We start from the raw sequence: 21,539 nt of genomic DNA, 5'->3' as shown, positions 1-21,539 counted from the left end.
GATGAAGTCCCCTTTCCTTCACGGATGTCTAGTAAAGGTGATCTTCAGCACTGGTTCCAAGAAGGATTTCAAATACAGGAAAAGAAAGAGCATGTCTTTTCTCCAACAGAGTCCCCGCCAGCAGGGAGATAATTTTTTTTTCATTTCTTGAATGGGGTGAGTTTATTAAAAGTGTGCCAAAATAGAGATGGCTTTCTCTTAGGCTCTGCCAAGGCAAAAACTTGTTGTTGAGGAATGCTGGTAGGCACTGTGATGTGTCGTTGGTGAATAGGATGTAAGCTTTGGTGGGGGGGAGGCACAGAACACCCATTATAACCTAAAGCAGGAAAATGTAAAGAAGATCATTTAAGCATAATTTATGAACCAAAGTACAAAATACATTAATTCCCATATCTACAGTGATCACATCTGTGCAGATAACTCATACCTCCAACTCATCCTCTCACCCAGAACTTTAGAATCCTTTTTCAATTATATTCCAGATACCTCTAAGAAGATAACCTGATGGTATCTCAGATTCAACACAGCCAAAACTGAGAATGTTATTTTCATCTGTGAATTTGTCCCTGCCTCTTAACTTCTCTCTTAATGATACAATTTCTGTCTTAACTATCTGAGTTTATAACCTGAGAGTTAAATTTGATTTTTACTTATTTTAAATTCAACTAGTAGCTAAACTCATTGTATCATCTCTGTAATATCTTGAATATTCCCCATCCCTGACATTCTCTCTACTTATCCAGCCAGTATGTGACTTCAGGCCTACATCAGTTCTCAACTATACTTATTTTGTAATAGCTTCCTGACCAATCTGCTAGCCTCTTGTTCATTCTTTCTCTTAGCCCATTCTTCACATCACTACACACTTAATCTTCTTAATGAATTTCTTTAATCATGTTATGTGTATTCTCAAACAAAACAAAACAAACAAAAAAAAACACCTTAGTAGTGGCTCTATCAAAGACAAATTAAAAAAAATTTTCCTTTAGTAGTAGTCTTACCAAAGAAAATAAAAAAATCCAAATCTGAAACCAACTACCTTGTCCAATATTAGTTTACATTGCTCTTTGCCTATACCCCAGCCTGAAGTAGTTCATTCCCATCTTTATCTATTGAAGTTTCTTCTTTCTTTCAAGTGCAAAACAAATTATATTTCCTATATAAAATATCTCCTGATTTCTCTTCATTGCCCATTCATCATTCCTGTTTCATAGTTCTATTTTTATTATGAATAACAAAAAATATCTCAGTCCTATAGAAACTTTAATATTTACAAAGAAATTTTCATGTAAGATTCCCCAAGAAATAGATAGGATAAGCATTATTAGCACTATTATAAAAATGAGGAATTTGAGGCTCAGAGTGATAATATGACTTGCTCAAGGTGATACAGCTAATATTTTTCATTGAAAAGAACTTGAACTCAGAACTCCTAATTTCAAGATCAATAATCTTTCCTAGTCCCTATCTCCCAAAGTTGTTGTAAAGATCAAATGAGATGATATTTGCAAAATGTTTAACATAATGGTTAGCATATAGTAGGTATTTTCTTCTGTTGACACTTCACTGTTTCTATGAACTCCATGAATAACAAAAAATATTATGCAATTCTTGTTTAGGGTGTATTATATGCATTATATATAATGTAAAAAATTATGTTTTCAAAGAGTGCAAGAATATGAAGACATTAATGTGTCCCTGCTACTTTATTGGAATATTTGAAGTCCAAGAATAGGAATGTATTCAAAGTCAACTATAGCATGATTTAAAAATCATCTATTATTTTAGATTACTTATCATTTCATGTTTTTTATTTTTCAAAACTGTTTTCCATTTACATAAATAGGTAGGAGCCAACTGCAAATACATTATATGTAACACCATTTTTCAATGTAACATTTTAAAATCTGGAATTTGTTTATGATAACTTACCTTTTGACTTTGTGTGACTTGTTTTTTGAGCATTTAACATAGCAAGTTTCTTTTGAGATTCTGATATTTCCATTCCTGTATTGGAAAGAAAATGAAGAATGTATGTGAGAGAATTTGATATTGAGAGAGAGACAGACAGACAGACAGACAGACAGAGAGAGACAGACAGAGAGAGAGAGAGAGAGACAAAGAGAGAGAGAGAGACGAAGGAAAATATTTTTAACATATACATGCAGCATCAAGAATATTTTTAACATATACTTGCAGAATCAACTACATCTATACAAAGATTATTTCATTTGTTCATCTAGTCATCTAACCATCCACCCATCCACCTATCCATCCACCCACTGATTCTTACATTTCTAAATATCTGAAATGAACTTCCTCCTCATCTTGTTCTATCAGATCTCTTTTCCTTCAGTGCTGCACTCAAGCGCTTCCCCCTCCATTAAGCCTTTCTTATTCTAATTCTAATCCTATGAAATAGGGATTTCTGATTTCTCATATTCTCTGGGAGAATTCTGTGTGAATCTCTTTTGCTCCTTTTATTTTCTACCTAATTTATTATTATTATTATTAATAATTTTACTAGCATTTTTCCCAATTATAGCTACAAATAGTTTTCAACATTCACCTTTTTTTATTATAGCTTTTTATTTACAAGATATATGTATGGGTAATTTTTCAGCATTGACAATTGCAAAACCTTTTGTTCCAATTTTTCTCCTCCTTCCCCCCACCTTCTCCCCCAAAATGGCAGGGAAACCAATACATTCAACATTCACTTTTGTAAGTTTCGAGTTTCAAATTTTTTCTCCATTCCTCCTTCCCAAAATAGAAAGCAATTTGATATAGATTATATGTGTACAATCATTTAAAACATTTCCATATTAGTCATGATGTGAAAGATCCAAACAAAAAGGAAAAAACATGAGGAAGAAAAAACAAAAACAAAATAAAAGATGGAAATAGTATGCTTCAGTCTCCATAGTTCTTACTCTGGATGTGGATAGCATTTTCCATCTTGAATCTATTGGAATTGTTTTGGATCAAGGCATTGCTTAGAAAAGCTAAGTCTGTTACAGCTAATCACCATACAATCTTGCTGTTGCTGTGTACAATGTTCTTCTGGTTCTGCTCATTTCACACACAGCATCAGTTCATGTAAGTCTTTCTACCGATTTATTATTCTTAAATGGGTTCATTAGAACATAAGCTATTTGTTGGCAGTATGTTTCAGTTTTGTCTGTATATCCTCAGAGTCTCACCCCATGCTTGGTACACAGAGGCTTAATAAATATTTGACAAGTTGAGTTTATTTTGCCTTAATGAAGAAGGTCCCTATTAGCAGAGTGTATAAATTACTTAGAATTAGACTTGTTCTATACTCATGGGATCTTGGCTCCCCCTCAAGAATCTGTGGTTTAATTTTGGGGGGATCTTAACCTACATCAAATCCAGATATCAAAGGCTGTGGGGATACCGCCATAAGAAAAATAAACAACATTCTGACATAGCAGCTTCAGCCTAACGTCAGGTACCTGATATAGCAGACACTGGGAAAATTGGAAGGCTAAAGAAAGACAAATGGTGATGATATGCTGAAAAGTAACTGGGGAACAGTGAAGGAAGAAACATTACATTAAGTGTAATATATAATGCATGGGGTCTAATCTTCATGAATGGGATAATGCACAGGTAGTTTTTGTCTGGTCTAAAACTGCACAGGCAGCAAACAAAACTTTAAAGAGCTATGTGAAAATATCATTTAAAGGGGAATTATCCAACGTAAGCTGGTACAGACCATATTTACAATTTGTATCTTTCAGAATGATAATAATAATAATTCATCTTTATCTAGTAGTTTATGGTTTACAAAGCACTTTCCATTACAGTCATATTTGGAGGAAGAAAGGTCATATTTTATAAAGAGGGAACAAAACTGAGTTCTACATAATTTTCCTAGGGTCACCCAGTTATGAAGTGTCAGTGCTGTTTTTTTTAAGTAGTAAACTTTTGGGAGTTTGAGGGTTTTTTCACTTCAAACTTGTGATTTTATCAATATAATAAATTTCCACCAAGGAAATTCCAACTAAAATCTCTCCTACAAGAGGCTTTCTCCAAACCCCCTTTTAAGTCCATTAATTATCTCCTATTTATCCTGTATGTAGGTTGCTTTGCATATATTTGTGTGCATGTTGTCTTCCTCATCAGACTGTAATCTCGAGTTTAATGTGTTTAAACTAGAAAAATAAGCAGGCATACTGACACTTAATAGATGTGCCATTCTATAGGAAAGATTTGGTACATTTAGAAATACTTGTCCCTAGAAGGATATATTCCTGAGGGACAGGATCAAGATTCCTCTGTCTTATTTATTCAGATACTAAATTTCCTTAGGTGTCTTATTATTTTTTTTAATGAAATGGTAAAATATGGTGAGGGCCCCTAGATTAATTGGAGGAGTTATCCATAAAGACATCCCTTTAGATGAAGATGAAACTAGATTATTATAGTACATAGAGATTAATAGTGATTGATGAACTATACAGACTCTCAGATTTGCCTCTTTTTGTATTCTCCAGCTTAGCACAGTGTCTGGCACATAACAGATGATTGATTGATTAAAATTTCTTTACCCACAGCAAATTGACATATGCTCTCCTACAGTCTTTGAAAACTTTTAGGGGCGGGGGAGTGGATGGTAGTGAGGAGACAGGGGCTTAAGTGACTTGTCTAGGGTCAGAAAGCCTATATGTCTATATTAGGGACAGCACCTGAATTTAGGTCTTCCTGACTTTGATTGATGCCAGATCTCTATTTACTTTGCTATACTGCCTTTTAGCAGCAGTTTTTCAATGAGACTGTTTGAGATTTATAGGGGCATAATGTATAGGATGGAAAAATAAGGTTAAGAGAGAACAAAATGGAAAGTTCTTTAAATCTCAGAACAGAAAATTTATATGAACTGATGCAGAGTGAAATGAGCAGAACTTAGACAACAATTTAAATAATAACAAAAGTGTAAACAACAACAACAACGCTTTGACAAAATTAAGAATTCTTTTTACCTTGATAACCAACCATTATTCCAGAGGGCTGACAATGAAATACACCACTCAGTTACTGAAAGGGAAGTGATGAATGCAAGGTACAGAATGAGATGCATACATTTCTGGTTATGGTCAATCATGAGAATTTATTTTTTCTGACTATGAAACTGTGTTATGAGACTCTTTCTTCCTTTTTTTCTCTCTCTCCTTCCTTCTTTCTTTCCTTCCTTCCTGACTATTAAGTGATAGATTTGTCAAAAAAAAAAAAGATGATTGAAAGAGGATCATTGAAGTATATTTTAAAAGAATCACAGAAGAAAAGGCAGGCCAGAAAGAAAGGAAGTAGGACAGTTTCAATAATTATGTGCCAAATATATAAACCAACTAAACATAATAGATTACATATACAATAATATTTTTTCCTTCTGTTTTGTATGTAGAAATGTTCATTTATTATGTTAGTTTGGCATAAAAACAAATTATACTTGCAGAAGGAAACATACCAATAAAGATGAAAAATCTCAAGGGACTACTTAGCTCTCTGCTACTCACCCATTTCTTTGTCTTCCTTCACACGTCTCCTTTCATCAGCACAGGCTTGCAACCACCTTCCTTTATCCTCTTGCTTTTTGGCACAAAACAAATACACCTCTTCTGTCGATTTATTGATGATCTTGAAAGCATTCTTTACATTGATATTATAGTCCTTGTCCCGCCCATCCTCAATATCCATCAGCTCCATTTCATCCATGTCAATTCGTCCCTTGTAGTATAATATGTCACGCCTGAGCAAGTCCTTTTTGCAGAACACAAGCTGATGGTCAAAAAGGAAGAAAGTTCTCTGCTGGCTCTTTCCTTGCTTTGTGATTCTGCTCAGTTCTCCTGAATGGATCAGTTCTGAACTGCGGTCTAAAATATTGAGCCCCTAAAGTGAAGGCAAAAAGTTTAATGTGTTTATACTGGACAAATAAACAGGCATACTGACACTTGATAGATATGCCACTTTGTAGGAAAGATTTGGTACATATGGAAAAAAACTTGTAGAACATATCCTTGAGATACAGGATAAAGCGTCCTCTGTCTTGTTTGTTCAGATACTAAATTTCCTTAGGAATCTTATTTTTTTTTAATGCAGGGGTAAAATATGGTGAGGGCCTCTAGATTAATTGGAGGAGTTGTCCATAAAGACATCAATCCTTTAGATGAAGATGAAATTAGATTATTATAGTACATAGAGATTTTGATTAGTAAACTATACAAACTCTCAAGAACATTAGGGGAGCCTGGAGGACATTTTAAAAAATTATCTATCTATATATTTCTTTCTTTTGTTAATATGTTCATATATTTATTATTCATTTATTCATGTGTTTATATATGTGTGTATGTTTATACATATACATACACACATACATGTATGTATGACTGCTTCTGTCTATCTTGCCTATACTGGAAGGGCAACAGTCACTTGTTGACCCAATCTCACTATTGATTGTAGCAATGGATTCTGAAATGCTTCATTTTTGACACAGATCCATTACTCGCTTCAGGTTGTCTGAAGAGTTCATTGATTCATTATCAGATTAGTATAGACCTGACTGACTTAAGTCTGCTATAGCTCAAAATTCCAGATTTCATTCAGTTCTCCAGCCTCAGTAGCAGGGATTACAGAGGAGTACTCCCATTGTATGGGACCTGATAGGACCATTGTGAATCCCATGGGGCAAAAGCACCAAGATTTTAGAAAAAATTAGTTTTTCCATGGGATGATTCTCTGAAGAGAGAGAGAAGGATATGGAGAGAAACTAAGGAATGTAAAAACAAAAGATAACAATAATTTTTTTTTAAAAAGAAAAAAAAACCCTAGATTTTTCTAAGCCAGGCAAACATAAGGTTGTTATTATTTATCCTTCATTCTCAAAAAGGGCCATGACATCAGAGAGGTGATGCCATGACATGCAAGTGAATTGGACTTAAGTAAGGGAGGGCTGTGCAAGGTCACCTGCCTCACTTAAACATAAGTTCATAAAACTGAATTAAAAAAAAAAAAAGCCCTCAGTCTTAGGAACTGAAGATCACAATAAAAGTTGATATTGAATCTAAAAACAAGGGCTAACAATGTATTAGATGGTGTCAAAGTCAAAAGATTTCATCAGTGTTATGCATTCTCCCACCCTCAGGGTAGGATATACTTCTCCGATTTTCATAAGATGCTATGGCCAGGTGAATTTATCTCCAGATGAGCAAACTTCTAGCACAGTTTAGAAAACACAAAAACATGATATTTCAGATATTTAGATTTCATTATAATTCAGTTTTGTGAAATGTTTATTTTGTGTAGTTGAGGAAGGACCTTTACATAAAATGTACTTTTCTTTGAATTTTAGTAATGTGCATTTATTTGTGAGGCAACATGGTGCAGTGGAAAGAGTCAAAGCATCGAGTGTGAAATGATCTGGGTTTGAAGCTTGGTTTTGTCACTTTTTACCTGATTAACTTTAGTCAAGTCATTTTACTTTCTGAACTTCGGTTTCTTCACTGTAAAATTAAGGGGCTTGAAAAATGTCCTAAGGTTCAGTCTAGCTTTATATGACGCTATGATTTGGGAAAGGAATAATAATAATAACAACACTAGCAATTACTAACATTTATATAGTGATTACTATGTGCCAGTCATTGAGCTAAGTCCACAACAATCCTAGAATGTAGGCGCTATTATTATTCCCATATTACAGATAAAGAAACTGAGGCAAACAGAGTATGAGTCATCTAGCTAGTAAATGTCAGTGGCAAGATTTTAATTCAGGTCTTCCTGACTCCAGATTTAGCTCTGCCATCTATCTGCCTATAACAATAATAACTGATGATGATGGCAATAGTTATCATTTATGCAGTGCTTTAAGATGTGCAAAAAACTTTATAAATATCATCTCAATAGGAAAATTGGGGTAGCCCTGAAATAAAGTAGAAACTCCTCTGCCTGATATTTTGGGTCTTCTACAATGTACAAGTACTTCTGGTATAATTTTACCTTTTTTTTAAAAATTTTCTTGCCCAATTTCAGCACAACCAGGCTCTTCTCCACACTATCATCTATCTGCACTTTCTTTCCCTCATGATTCTTCAGCTCTTATCTTGTGTCAAGGTCTACTTAGGAGCTGCTTCTTTTCTGAAGCCTTTTCTGATTCTCTCCTCACCCCCCTATTACTACCACTTTCTCTCCTCAGTTATTTTATATTTATGCAGATTTATGTACATATTGTTTCCCTTAGCAGAGTATGAATATCTTGAAAGTTCAGGCTATCAGTTTTTTTGTCTTTGCAACTATTACTATTAGAGTAGATGAATAACCCAATCTAGTTTTTTCTTAAAGCCTAGGCTCATTGTTCCTTAAAAGTTACTGAAAGCATCCTAGTGATTTAATTTGTCCAGAAGACTAAGGCTTGAATCACTGAAGTGGCTTCTTGGTGCACTGAATACAAAACCCAGTATGAGATGGTTCAGGAGCTTTTCTCTAGTCACTGACCTGCCCCTGTGGCAAATGCATAGGCAGGGAAATTCTGCTTCTTGAATCAAGCATGTATTTTTAGGGAATATCCTTTCCTTGCCATTGTTATTTACTTTCCTTTTGCTATATGTTAGACATTCTAAGAGTGCCTCAATCCCAAATCTAAACTGCTGCATCCTGAATCAGAGGTGTCCTACAGGATTTTCTCTAGTAGCTAGCATAGCTATACAATGGGTGCTTCATAAATATTTAAGTTGATTTCAACTAAAACTAATGAATGAAAACCTTTCAGCTCATCATAAAGAATACCCAACTTTCCAAAAAAAGGAAATTAAAAAGTTGATTTATTAGATAGTGGGGCCCTTCATCTAGAGTTAAAAGTCTGGTTGGTGATATTATGGAAGAGGGATGTCAAAACCAAACAGAAACAGGAGCCATTAAATGGTATGCAAGGACTCCTCCATGTCACATATAAAGAAAACCACATATTAATATTGTCATTGTTTTATTGTATTTTTATTAACTTTGTTAAATATATCCTAATTGTATTATAATCTAATTCAAGACCTATGTTGGAGTTTTCTGTGCTGCATTTTGGCCTATGTGTGTTTGATACTTCTCTTGTAGAGGATAGTTATGTGATAGATACAGACTTTGACTTGATGAATAATGGTACAATGGAAATACATTGTCATGAGAGATTTGGTTCAAACTTCAACTAAAACAATTAAGTATACAATTCTGAACAAATCATCTAACTTCTCTGAGCCCAAGTTACTCCATCTGTTAAACAGGAATATCTATCTCACAGGACTGATGTGATGAAATTGTTTGGTAAACCTTCAGGTTCTATGAAAAATATGATTTTAGTGGCTGTTGTTACTGAGATCCATCCAAATCTGAGATTTTGCAATTCTGAATTTTTCTCAGATTCTTTATTTGTGTAATGATGGTGACACTGGGGGAAGGAGGTATCATATAGAGAATTACTAAAATCACTTCCAATTTAATGTTTTTAAATTTGAACAATTTGAAGTTTCCTTGCACCAGGTTGCATTAGAAAGGCTATTCTACCAATTCAGTAAATGCTTATTATGTTGCTCATACATTTAAGTCATTATTCTTGATGTCATGAATACAAATAGAACACAATTCTTGCTATCTAAGAGCTTACAATATAGGAAAGCATATAATATGGGCATAGAAATAACTACAGTGCAAAATACAATAAAAAGAGTACAGGGTACTGTAGGAGTTACAGAGGAGGGAGAGATCACAACCATTAGGGATGGGGAATACAGAAAAAACCTTTATGAAAAAGGTAGTATTATTCAAGAGAGACATAAAGAACAGGTGGGTAGAGCAATATGTGATGATGGCATTTCAGGCAACATGAATAAATATGGGAAAAGGTGGTATATTTAGGGAACAGTGAGAAATCTATTTTGGGAAGGGAATAGAATGAATGGGGAGAGATAAGACAAGAAAAAGAGGTTGGGACAACATTGTTAAAAATATGACTTCTAACCTTGTAGAATCTGGATTATATTTAGTACATGATGAGGAACAGAAAGTTGTTGTACAAAGGAGTAATATGGCTAGAAGGGTGCATTAGGAAAGGCTTTTCTGGCAAGCATTTCTTTGCCAAAAAAATCCATCTTTTAAACTACATTATTCTTTTGGTGATGTTTTATGGCTATAAGTAATGGTAGATCATAATCTCCAAGGGGTTAAAGCTGAAGGACAATGGAAGGCAGATGGTAGGCCTAAATAGTTTATTTATAAACAATAAGTTACACAGGAAAAAGGATGTAAAGGATGCTACTAAAGCAATGTATGACTGGGGGAAAATGGGTTAGTGTTCACTACTGACATTCATATAATCCAAAGATCTAGAGAAAGATTCTAATGTGTTGGGAAGACTGCCAGTGGCAATTACAGAAGAACATGGCTGAGAGCTGCAAAAACTGGACAGGGTAGAGAGGTTGCAGTCTATAATGGAGGGCATACCCACATTGATGAGATCCGAGATCCACTGAAGTAATGGAAAGAACCTGGTGGATACGTGCAAGATGAAATAGTGTGGGGCAAAGCCTGGAAGCAGGGGGATACTACTCAGGAAACTATTAACCCAGGAGAGGCAATGAAAGTCCTGAAATAGAGTGATGGCTGTGTAACCTGAATTGATTTAGAGAAAGTGGAGGAAAAGGAAGGAATGAAACCCACATTATGAGTGCCTGAGAGAGGTGCCATTAATAGAGCCTCCTTTAGGCAAAAAACTAAACTATCAATGGCCCCCAGATTCTGTTAATTTGGTTGGAAAAGCCCATTTCCATTACAGGAATGAAAGGCCAATCAACTCATTCCTGCCTATCTAAGCCACAGAATTCCCAAGCCAGACAAAACAGGTTTACTCTAAAAACAAATCTGGGGGTATCAAATTGATCTGCCCTCAAGCAACATTTCTGTAGTTCCAAAGTTCTGTCTGCAAGTTTAGACTGTGGTTTTCATTGAATAAATGATCAAGATGAGCAGAGGGACAAAGTTAATGCAAATAAAGCAACCAACTCTTACAACTCAATAAAAGGCTATTAAATATTTATATTATAAGAAGATCAAAAATTAGCAATAAATCACAGAATATAAAGTATGTCACTAGAAAAATAGACAGAGGAAAAGGACATGAGCAAATGGTAGAAGCAGGGTTAGCACTTACCTCCCAGCCCACAATGGACACTTGCCAGCGTGCTATCTTGTCTATACTTTCTAACTTGCGTTTACGCTCATTGATTAAGCACGCTACATTCTTCATGGTCTCATACGCTGCCTTTATGTTGTTGTAATCACTGAAAAAAGGGAGGTGGATTTTAATAACAATATTATGCCAAGAAAAAAAAAATAACAGCTGCTAAGATAATCACCTAAGTTACCAAAGCTTAGTCACATCACAGCAAGACTTTGGACCAAATGGCAAGTAAACAGTTACTGGGATTTTTTGTTTTGTTTTGTTTTGTTTTGTTTTGTGGTCAATCCTGAATAGACTATAGTCTGCAGACATTAAGTGAGCTGATTGAGAGACTGTAATTCAAAATCCTCACCCACAGAATGTATTCATTCATTAGCCAGAAAGCCACATGAATGAAAGTGAATTATACTCAGTAATAAGCTTTTTCACAAGCATGCATTTTTCTCCTCAAGAAAGAAAATCTGTTTTGTTTTATTTTTTTGTTCTTCAATTCTGTTCTGTTATGCAAAATACTTTCAAAATCTTCAATTCTTTAGGGGCAAAAACCCAACCCTCAGCAGCAGCAAGTAACTGATAAACTGATGAACAAGAATGAGATTGCTTTCTGCAATTTGGCACAGACATGCAAATGTTCATTTGACTCTATCTGTAAGCCTTAATTTACAGTGTCTCCTGTGCATTCTGGTCAAATGAAACTTAACTGGCTTCTCCCCAAATAGTCTCCAGCTTTTCTTGACAGAATGGTAGAACAGGCAATAATCTGGGAATCATAAGATATGAGCTTCAGTCCTGATCCTTACATTTGCTATCTGGGTAACTCAGTTTTCTTATTTGTAATATGGGGATAACAACACTTACATAACCCATTTCACAGACCTGTGAGGAAAAAAGCATTTTGTATTATTTAAAACACTACATACATTAAAGTTAGTATCATTTTCATTTGTACCACTTTATGAACAGCACAGGTTCTGGAAAAATGGACAATGGAATTCTAGTCTGCATTCTGACTGTGCAATGCATTGGGATGGTTCACATTTTCAAATGTTCTCTAATATTTTCCGAATGTACAAAAACAGCTCATAGCCTCCTTGTAGGGACTAGAAGTCCTGGGGAAGTTGGATGGGAGAGGAAGAGGAGGAGCTAGATAGCCAATTCTATTGTCTATTTACAAACACAATAAACAGAATAGCTCTTGGGAAATCCCAAGCAATTTCCCACACAAAATAGGCACTGCAGTCAAGATAACTGGTTTTTGAGTGAAATCAGCACAAATACAGAAACTAACAGAGACCAACAGCAGAGAAGCAAGAAATTAAAAAGAAATTATCACAGCAATGACAAAAAAAGGAGTTTTGGTTTTTTTCCTACAGTAATAAAGAAAAAATGTAGAGGATTCATGTCTCCTCTCTAAGATCAGAAAAGTATCATATTTCAATTTTTATTTTTATTTTTTGATAATACTGACAGATAAACTTCCTAATCTGTTATTTGGTCATGAATGACAGTAGAAACCTCTCTAGGAGAGGAAACTTTTCATTTTTTTCTTTCCAAATAGGATTTTAGAATTTAAACAATATTAGATAATACTAAGTAATTCAGAAGCAAGAATTTAAAATGCTTTCTTTCCTTCCTTCCTTCCTTTCTTTCTTCCTTCTTTTCTCCTCTCTCTCTCCTCCCTTCCTTCTTCTTCCCTCCTTCTCTCCCTTTGCTCATTTCTGGTAAGATATCCCAGAATATCTCCCATAATATCATTTTTGAAGTGGATATCCTAGAATATCAACTTAATATGTCCTTCTAGGCATTTTTTCTACAGTTTCCTTTTACTTTCCCATCCTGAAGAAGTTTCAATAGTGAAAATTTGGCTAACCAGGAACTTTCCTATAAACTTCTCAAATGTATTATTCATTTGATAATTTGTTATTTTTCCAATGAATTATCTTTTTCCAAAGGAAAAAATAAATGAGCAATTTACATGACAAGATTTTAAAATCAAACAATTTTGAAAGATTCAATGATCAATCTTGATTCTAGAGGATCAGTGACAGAATCCTGAAGATATAAATTTTTAGACAGAGCCAACAGAGGAATTTGTTTTGTTTTTACTCTGACTCTTTGCCATAATAGTTTTGTTTTTCTTTTTTCTTTTTTTCTTTTTTTACCTCATTGGAGGGAAAGAGGTTGTTGTTCAGTAAAAATCAAATAAATTAATTTTTTAAAAAAAGTATTGGTAGAACTCTTTCTCTTGCTATATATTAGCAAACTACTTCTCTTATTCCATGTTCTTTAAGCCATTTTCACATAAACTCTCATTTGATTACTCATTTGATAACTCTCTTTTAACTCAAATTTAATTTCAAGAAGGAGAGCATGGTAAGAGAGAAAATAAAAGAGTCAGTTCCTTCTTTTGTATCTGGCAAAGCTATCCACTGAGAATAGTTAATTTGATTATTTTGCTAGAGATAATCCTTCAGAGCCTGAGCTATATTATGCTTTTGTGAGGTAAGTATCAGATAGATACAATCCTTTCCTTCCCACTTTTCTTACCTCAGCCATAGAGATTACACTATCAATGCCTCCTTATATTTGTTGGCTAAAGCATAAGGATTAGGAGGTCAAAGATAAGCATTTGATTATTCCTTTCCTCCCCAAAAAAATTGTGCTCTCTGTGATCTCACAAATGTGTGCTTGGCTTGCTAGGAGAACCAAGGGAGAACTTGTATATGATTCAATAAAAAAATTTTTAATTATAGTTTTTATTTACCAGATATCAGAATTGACAATTGCCAAACCTTTTGTTCCAACTTTTCCCCTCCTTCCCTCCATCCCCTCTCCCAGATGGCAGATTGACCAATACATGTTAAATATGTTAAAGTATAAATTAAATACAATATATGTATACATGTCCAAACAGTTGTTTTGCTGTACAAAAAAGAATCGGACTCTGAAACAGTATACAATTAGCCTGTGAAGGAAATCCAAAATGCAGGCGGACAAAAAATAGAGGGATTGGGAATTCTATGTAGTGGTTCATAGTCATCTCCCAGAGTTCTTTCGCTGAGTGTAGCTGGTTCAGTTCATTACTGCTCTATTGGAACTGATTTGGTTCATCTCATTGTTGAAGAGAGCCACGTCCATCAGAATTGATCATCATACAGTATTGTTTTTGAAGTGTATAATAATCTCCTGGTCCTGCTCATTTCACTCAGCATCAGTTCTTTTAAGTCTCTCCAGGCCTTCTGAAATCATCCTGCTGATCATTTCTTACAGAACAATAATATTCCATAATATTCACATACCACAATTTATTCAGCCATTCTCCAATGATTCAATAATATTAACCCATTATTATTACTTGAAGGGAAAGCAACATTCTTGTCCCAATGTGGTGAACTCTCCTCCAATTCAGGTTCCTACTAGTGTGGCATCTTTTTTATAATTTGTGTGTTTTTTATGTCAGTGATTTCTGTTTTAAAGTGTTTAAAGGGCTTACTAATTAACAAGACATATCTCTTTAACTCCAAAAGGACAATGAAAACTTGAAGAACTTAAGGGGGAGTCAGAAATAAAAAAAATAAATTTTTTGAGAGAGACAGACAGACACAGAGAGAGACAGAGAGGGAGACACACACACACAGAGAGAGAGAGAGAGAGAGAGAGAGAGAGAGAGAGAGAGAGAGAGAGAGAGAGAGACAGAGAGACAGAGAGACAAAGAGACAGAGAAAGACAGAGACACACACACACAAAGAGAGACAGAAAGATATGGAGAGAGAGACAGAGAGACAGAGAGAGAGAGTGTGTGAATTCATTCAGTTCAGTAAAAACTGAGCATCAGAAAATATGAACTTCTTAAAAAGTCTGGAAAGCTCAATCAGTAATAGCCTGGAGTGAGAATAAAATTGAGAATCAGAAAGTCCAGAAAACTCTAGACAACCAGGAAGGTTAGATTATGTGAATCAAAGCAGACTAGTTCTAGAAAGATACTTTTTAGGAAGATAGTCATAATCATCTTGAACTAGGGAGGAAAGACTCAGGTAGTTAGATAAAGGTATCTAAATCTCAGAAACAAATGCTCTCTTAGACTCTGTGCCTGATCCTTATATCTTTAATTACTTACCTACAGGTATTTTATACTTTCATAATATCTCAATATTTATAAATAAGATTTATTACAATTAACATTGATATATACAAACATAGTAAGATATTGTAAAGATTGGTGGGGTTGTGGGAAAATAGACTATTAGGCATTTGTTTAGACTATAGGCTAGTACAAATCTTTTGCAGAGTAATCTGGCAATAAACAATGAGTCATACTCTGACCCAATCATCCTTTTGCTGGGACTGTATCCTAAAAATATCATTTGAAGGGTGTTGGAGGGAAGATACCATCTTGATAAAATTATCAATTGGCACAACCATTTGGAAAAAAATGTATTTGGAGTTCTGAATTTTTCTCTTTGGCCTAATACTCCCACTATTGAGTATGTACCCAAAGAACATAAAAATACTGATACCAACATTTTTGTAGTTAAAAAACTATTGGAAATAAAGGGGATTTAAGAATGGCTGAGTGAATTCTGATATATAAATGTAATCAAATATTATTGTATTATAACAAAGTATATGAACAAGTGAAATTGGAAAGACTTATGTGTATTGATATAAAGGTGAATTAGGAGAACAATATTCACGATGGTTAAATAATGTGGATGAAAATTACACAGCTAAAGTCATATTAAATGCAATGAACTGAAATACAATATAAATACAATTTTGTCTCCTAATGATAGAAAGTAAAATGCTCTCCTCCCATGAGATGGGACAGGAAAAGGGGAGAAAGAGAATGGGAGAGAGAATGTGTACATCTGGTTGCCAAACTGATTATTGAGTGGGGAGAGGGGAGGTAGAAAATATAAATTATTATAATGTAAAATAATAATTTATATCTTCAGCACATCTTTTTAAGAAGAAATGAAAGACCTATCTATATAAAAATATTCATAACTTTTTTTTTTTTTTTTTTGCTGAGGCAATTAGGGTTAAGTGACTTGCCCCGGGTCACAAGCTAGGAAGTGTTAAGTGTCTGAGACCAGATTTGAACTCGGGTCCTCCTGACTTCAGGGCTGGTGCTCTATCCACTGCACCACCTAGCTGTATATTTTTAATATGTATAATTTTTAAGAGGAAAAACTGTGACAATTGGTAGTCAAATAAATTATAGGGTATTATAATGGAGCATTATGGGACCATAAAATGAAGAATATAAATAAATCAAGGAAATATGAGAAAACTTAAAAGTAATATATGATCAGCAGAACCAGAATCATATAATTTATAATTATATTTTTAAAGAAAAAAAGATCAGTAGATCTTTATAAGTAAAAAATATTGACTGTATATTTGTTACAAGACTTTGTTTTTCTTTTCTTTTTTCTCAATGAAGTAGGGGTAGGAGGAAAGAAAATAGATTTCTCTTCATTTAAAAAAAATAGAAGTGGGAAGGGGTACTTAGGTATGAAAGATTGCCTCTCCTTTTAGACAAGATCACTGTATTATTCATTTTATTTAACTTTTTTATGTTATTTCAACAGACCTCACACAAAATAAGAATAATCTGTAAATATTAGTAATAGAAAACCAAAATACACCAATAAAAATTACCAAAAAAAGATGAATGCCCAAAAAAGTACTAACATATTATTTATTAGGAATGGACACAGAACAAAAGTATTATTTTTGTTTTTGTTTAATCTTTTTTTTTTTTTTTTTTTTTTTTAAATTATTGTTGGGGGCAGCTAGATGGCGCAGTGGATAGAGCACCAGCCCTATTCAGGAGGATCTGAGTTCAAATATGGCCTCAGAGACTTAACTCTTCCTAGCTGTGTGACTCTAGGGAAGTCACTTGACCCCAGTTGCCTCAGCAAAAATAAACAAACAAACAAACAAATAAATATTGTTTTGAATGTTAAAAAATTTAGTTGGAGAGTTAATTTGTATTTGGTTTATTTGTTTCTTAATATTGTTGGCAATAATATTTATTAACAATAAATGAAAATTTAAAACCTTTGAGGATTAATCTAGGAGTGGATTGTTATAGTCAGGGGATAAGGAACAGGGGCCAAGAGATGAAGGAGACTACAACCACAGAATGTTTTTATTTTATTTTATTCTATCTTTTCATATGTCCTGGAATGGGGAATCATATCTCCTTTCTTAGCCCTCACAATATTTAACAACTCTAACTATAAGGACTTTCAAAGTACTTCTTGCAATTTAAGTTCTTTTCTTCATGTTCTACATATTTCTTATAAATAATAGAGATCTTCAAATATGAATAGTATTGTATTGACATTTTTTGTTAACCTTGGATTTAGACAGAAATCCAAAAAACTCTGGAGGCAGCCAATTGGCACATTGGATAGTGTCAGACTTGGAATCAGGAAGACTTCTTTTCCTAAATTGAAATCAAGTCTCTGATACTATCTGTGTGATTCTGGATGAGTTACTTCACCCAGTTTGTTTCACTTTCCTCATCTGTAAAATGAGCTGGAGAAGGAAATGGTGAACTACTCCAAATCTTTGCCAAAGAAACTCCAAATGGAGTCATAAAGTGTCAGACATGACTGAAAAATGACATGACAAACCAATAAAATCTAAAAGTGCCTAAAATAGTTAACAATAACAGCTTTTATATAGTGCTTTTTAAGGTTTGTAAGCACTTTTTTGATCCTCCTAACAATGCTAAAAAGCAGGTACTATTATGATCTAAGTGACTTGCCTAGAATCACACAACTCAGTATCTGAGGCTGAATTTGAAGCCAGGTTTTCTTTCCAGATTTCAGGTCCAACATTCTATCTACTCAACCCCCTTGCTGCCTCCAATAAGTGACCAATAAGTGATTATTCCTGAAGTAATTCTCTAGTTTTCCATGTTTACTCACCTGTGCTCTTGAGTGGTGTACTTCAGTAACTCAGCTAGCTGCAGAGGATATTTGCAAATCTTCTGAACAGGAGTAAGGAGAAACCCATCAATGGCTATGTCAATCATTTGCTGAAGCAGGCGGCAGGCTTCAAAGAAATGTCTATACTTGCCCTGCTTCATCAGGTTAGAAAGCTCCAAGCAGGCCCCAGGATGGTTGTTACAGTACTCAGAATAGATAGCAAAGCCTTCTTGCTGCAAACAAATGGCAGAATTGAATTACAAAGTTGGGGTACTAGGTCGAATAGATAAGGGACTAAGTGACTACATTGATGACTTTAATGGGTGTACTTAATCCTTTAAACCAGATGGCACAGTGGATAAAGTGCTGGGTAAGAAGGCCCATCTTTGGGACACTTACTATTTGGGTGACCCTGGGTGGATCACTTAACAATGTTTAACTCAGTTTCCTCATCTGTAAAATGAGCTGGAGAAGGAAATGGCAAATCAGCCCAGTATCTTAGCACAGAAAACCCCAAATGGTGTCATGAAGAGTTAGACACGACTGAAACAAATGGACAACAACAACAAACCACAACTCTTCTATTTACTACCTGTGTGAGCTGGGGGCAAGCCAACTTCTCATTTACAAAATTAATAGGTTGGTTCCTTCCAACTCCAAATACTAGGATGCTAGAAGCCTTTATACTGATAATTTCCATGTCTTCAGTTCTGACAACTCTCCAAAACTCTAGTGGATATGGTGATCTGAATGCTATCCCAATACATATAACAGCATATTTGAAAATAAATACTTTATTTTTCTCTTAAAAATGGATTTCTCTCTTGGTTTCCCAAACTTTGCTAATGGTATTACTGTTCTTCCAGCAAATTAGTTTTAAACTTTAGGGTCATCTCTGAGTTCCTCATCTCTTTCTTTGATAGTAAAAACTTGGTCCTTCCTTTGAAATATCTTTTGCATCTATTCCTGTTTATTTCTTTAAAATCATTCTAGTTCAGGACCTTATCTCCTCATACCTAGACTCTTGGAATTACCTCCTAAATGGTCACTCTACCTAAAATGTCTTTCTATATAATTTTATCATGTACAATATTATAGGATTAATTTTCCTAAAATACTGCTATTGATAGATCACTACCTTATATTCCACAACTTTCAATCATCTACCAGATAAAGTCTAAACTCCCTAATCTGTCATTGAAGGTCTTCCCAATTTTGCTCCAGGCTGCTTTCCAGTGTTATCTTCCACTACTCCACTACATGAACTTTGCTCCACTCAAACAAGTTTATTCAGTCTCCTGATTTTCCATATTTAGTATGTTTTCTCTCTCACTTGTTTGCCTATAATTATACTATTCAACTCACCCTGACTATTCCTTCCTCAACCTCATTCACTCCATCTGCTCAAATCCATTTGTCCTTCTTAAGTCTCATCTCAAAATATTTAGGTGACATCTTCTCTATTGAAAAAAAAAATAACAAAATATTGAAAAAAAAATTGAAAACACACACACACAAACCCTAAAGTAGATTTAATCAAAGGACTTGGCTGTCTCATTTGTTAACTATATAATCTTGGGAAAATCTCCCCACCTATCTGGACATACTGAATATCAAACCATTCCTATATTTTTATCAAGAAAATCCCAAATAGGGTCAAAAGAGTCAGACAACACTGAAATGATTAAATAAGAAGACCTACCTCTGCAAAAACTTTTATGACCACTCCAGCCAGAAGTGAGCTCTTCTTTCTTTAACCAAAGTACTTATTGTCTTATACCAATTGTTTGTCATTGTTATATTATTATATTATATGCATATAATTATATTATAATTTTATATTCTAAGGGATCTTTTCATTTATATAGGCACTGAGACTTGCAGTCCTTAAGAACAGGGACCATTCTCTTTCACAGTGTCTACTACAGTATATAACACAGAGAGATTCCCAGCCTATTGATTAACTAATTTACAATCAATTCGAGGATAAATGAATTAGCTGATTTAAAGTTGTAATGGGTCTTAGAAGTCATCCAGTACAACCTTATCATTTTACAGATGAACAAATTGAGGCACAAAAATTAAGTGATTTGCCCAGGGTCACACAGCTACTGTTTGGGGCAGAAGTTGAATTCATTTTCCTACTCTATTGACCACTCCACGTAGCATAGATTTGGAATATCATGGTATTGTGAAAGTTGTCTGATTTAGGCCAAAAGCCAAAAAAAGATTGAAATGTAATTGAGAAATGTTTAACAAAATAAATAAAAATACAATACAATATAGGCAATATTAATTTGTTACTTTTTAAATCATTATGTTGCTGATAGGGATTTGTTATTATTTGAGTTTGATATTACCATTCTAATTCAGTGTCCCTTATTTCAAATGAGCAAACTGAAATCTGAAAAGATTAAGAGCCTCACCTAAGGTCACACAAATAAAATTTCAAACAATAATTAATGACTAAATATTAGCAAGGTACAATCTTTCAAAAGGGGGTGGAGAACAATTATCACATTATTCTTTAGTTAGGAAAGACAGATTACTGTCCACCAAAAGTCTGGGCCAGATAATAAATTACTATATTAAATATTATATTAAAAGCAGTTTTAGGAAACATAATTTATAATTCATGTAGAGATGGAATCCTTTAAGTATAAGGAAGAATCTTACACGTATGAATTAGGAACAAGCTAGAACTCTAAGATTTTAAATGTTTTCTGAAATGAGACAGAAAGGAGAAATCCCAATGCCAAAAATGTAGTTATTCATGATTAAATATTGACCTACCATATGCTTCTTGGAGAAAATATCCAGATATAACCACTCTATGGTTATATTTAACAGAAATTATTCTAAATGTGACTATGATTTCTGTATCCACCAAGGCAGAAAAACTTTTATTTATTTATTTATTTTTTTGTTTTTAATGAATTCAGAGTATTTCATTAGTTTTTTTTTAAAAGTACTTCCTATAATTGTACCCTGAATAAGCTAATCATATCATTTTTAAACATTATAGTTATATTCCATGAAAATATAACCACCTTCATAAATGAAAAAAAAAGACTCTTCTTGGTAGAAGACTCTTCCAACTTTTGGAAAATTACTAATCTTATTTTAATTAGATAAATAACCACATACATGTTGAAGAAAGCAGGATCCTATTTCACTCAGATGAGGTTCTTCTTTATTGTATTGCTTCTCAAGATCTTTCAAGAATTTCCTTTGGAATTTGTAAATCTCTTCAATGTTTCCAAAAATGGTACCCAGTTGTGCAACAGTGAACATTCCTGTATGTTTGCGACACTGCCGAATATAGCCCTGAGGGAAAATAATGTATTTTTGAT

General features: G+C 34.0%; 1 protein-coding gene across 5 annotated transcripts in view; it reads right to left on the bottom strand.

Annotated features, from left to right (window-relative positions):
* Positions 1 to 132: 132 nt before the first annotated feature.
* SPATA13 (spermatogenesis associated 13) overlaps positions 133 to 21,539 on the bottom strand; it is a 369,865-nt gene continuing 348,458 nt past the window's right edge. For all 5 annotated transcript variants that reach the window (XM_074303648.1, XM_074303646.1, XM_074303647.1 and 2 more), the window contains 6 exons: positions 21,334 to 21,513; positions 18,187 to 18,419; positions 11,213 to 11,342; positions 5,541 to 5,913; positions 1,933 to 2,007; positions 133 to 316 (listed from right to left, as the gene is read on the bottom strand). In XM_074303648.1, the coding sequence (XP_074159749.1) occupies positions 141 to 316; positions 1,933 to 2,007; positions 5,541 to 5,913; positions 11,213 to 11,342; positions 18,187 to 18,419; positions 21,334 to 21,513 (1,167 nt within the window). In that variant the 3' untranslated portion in view covers positions 133 to 140. The remainder of the gene's footprint in view (positions 317 to 1,932; positions 2,008 to 5,540; positions 5,914 to 11,212; positions 11,343 to 18,186; positions 18,420 to 21,333; positions 21,514 to 21,539) is intronic.

The sequence above is a fragment of the Sminthopsis crassicaudata genome, chromosome 3 (genome assembly GCF_048593235.1).
Source record: "Sminthopsis crassicaudata isolate SCR6 chromosome 3, ASM4859323v1, whole genome shotgun sequence".
NCBI classification, from domain to species: domain Eukaryota; kingdom Metazoa; phylum Chordata; class Mammalia; order Dasyuromorphia; family Dasyuridae; genus Sminthopsis; species Sminthopsis crassicaudata.
Note: the sequence above shows the minus strand (reverse complement) of the source record. Positions and strands in the feature narration are given on the sequence as shown.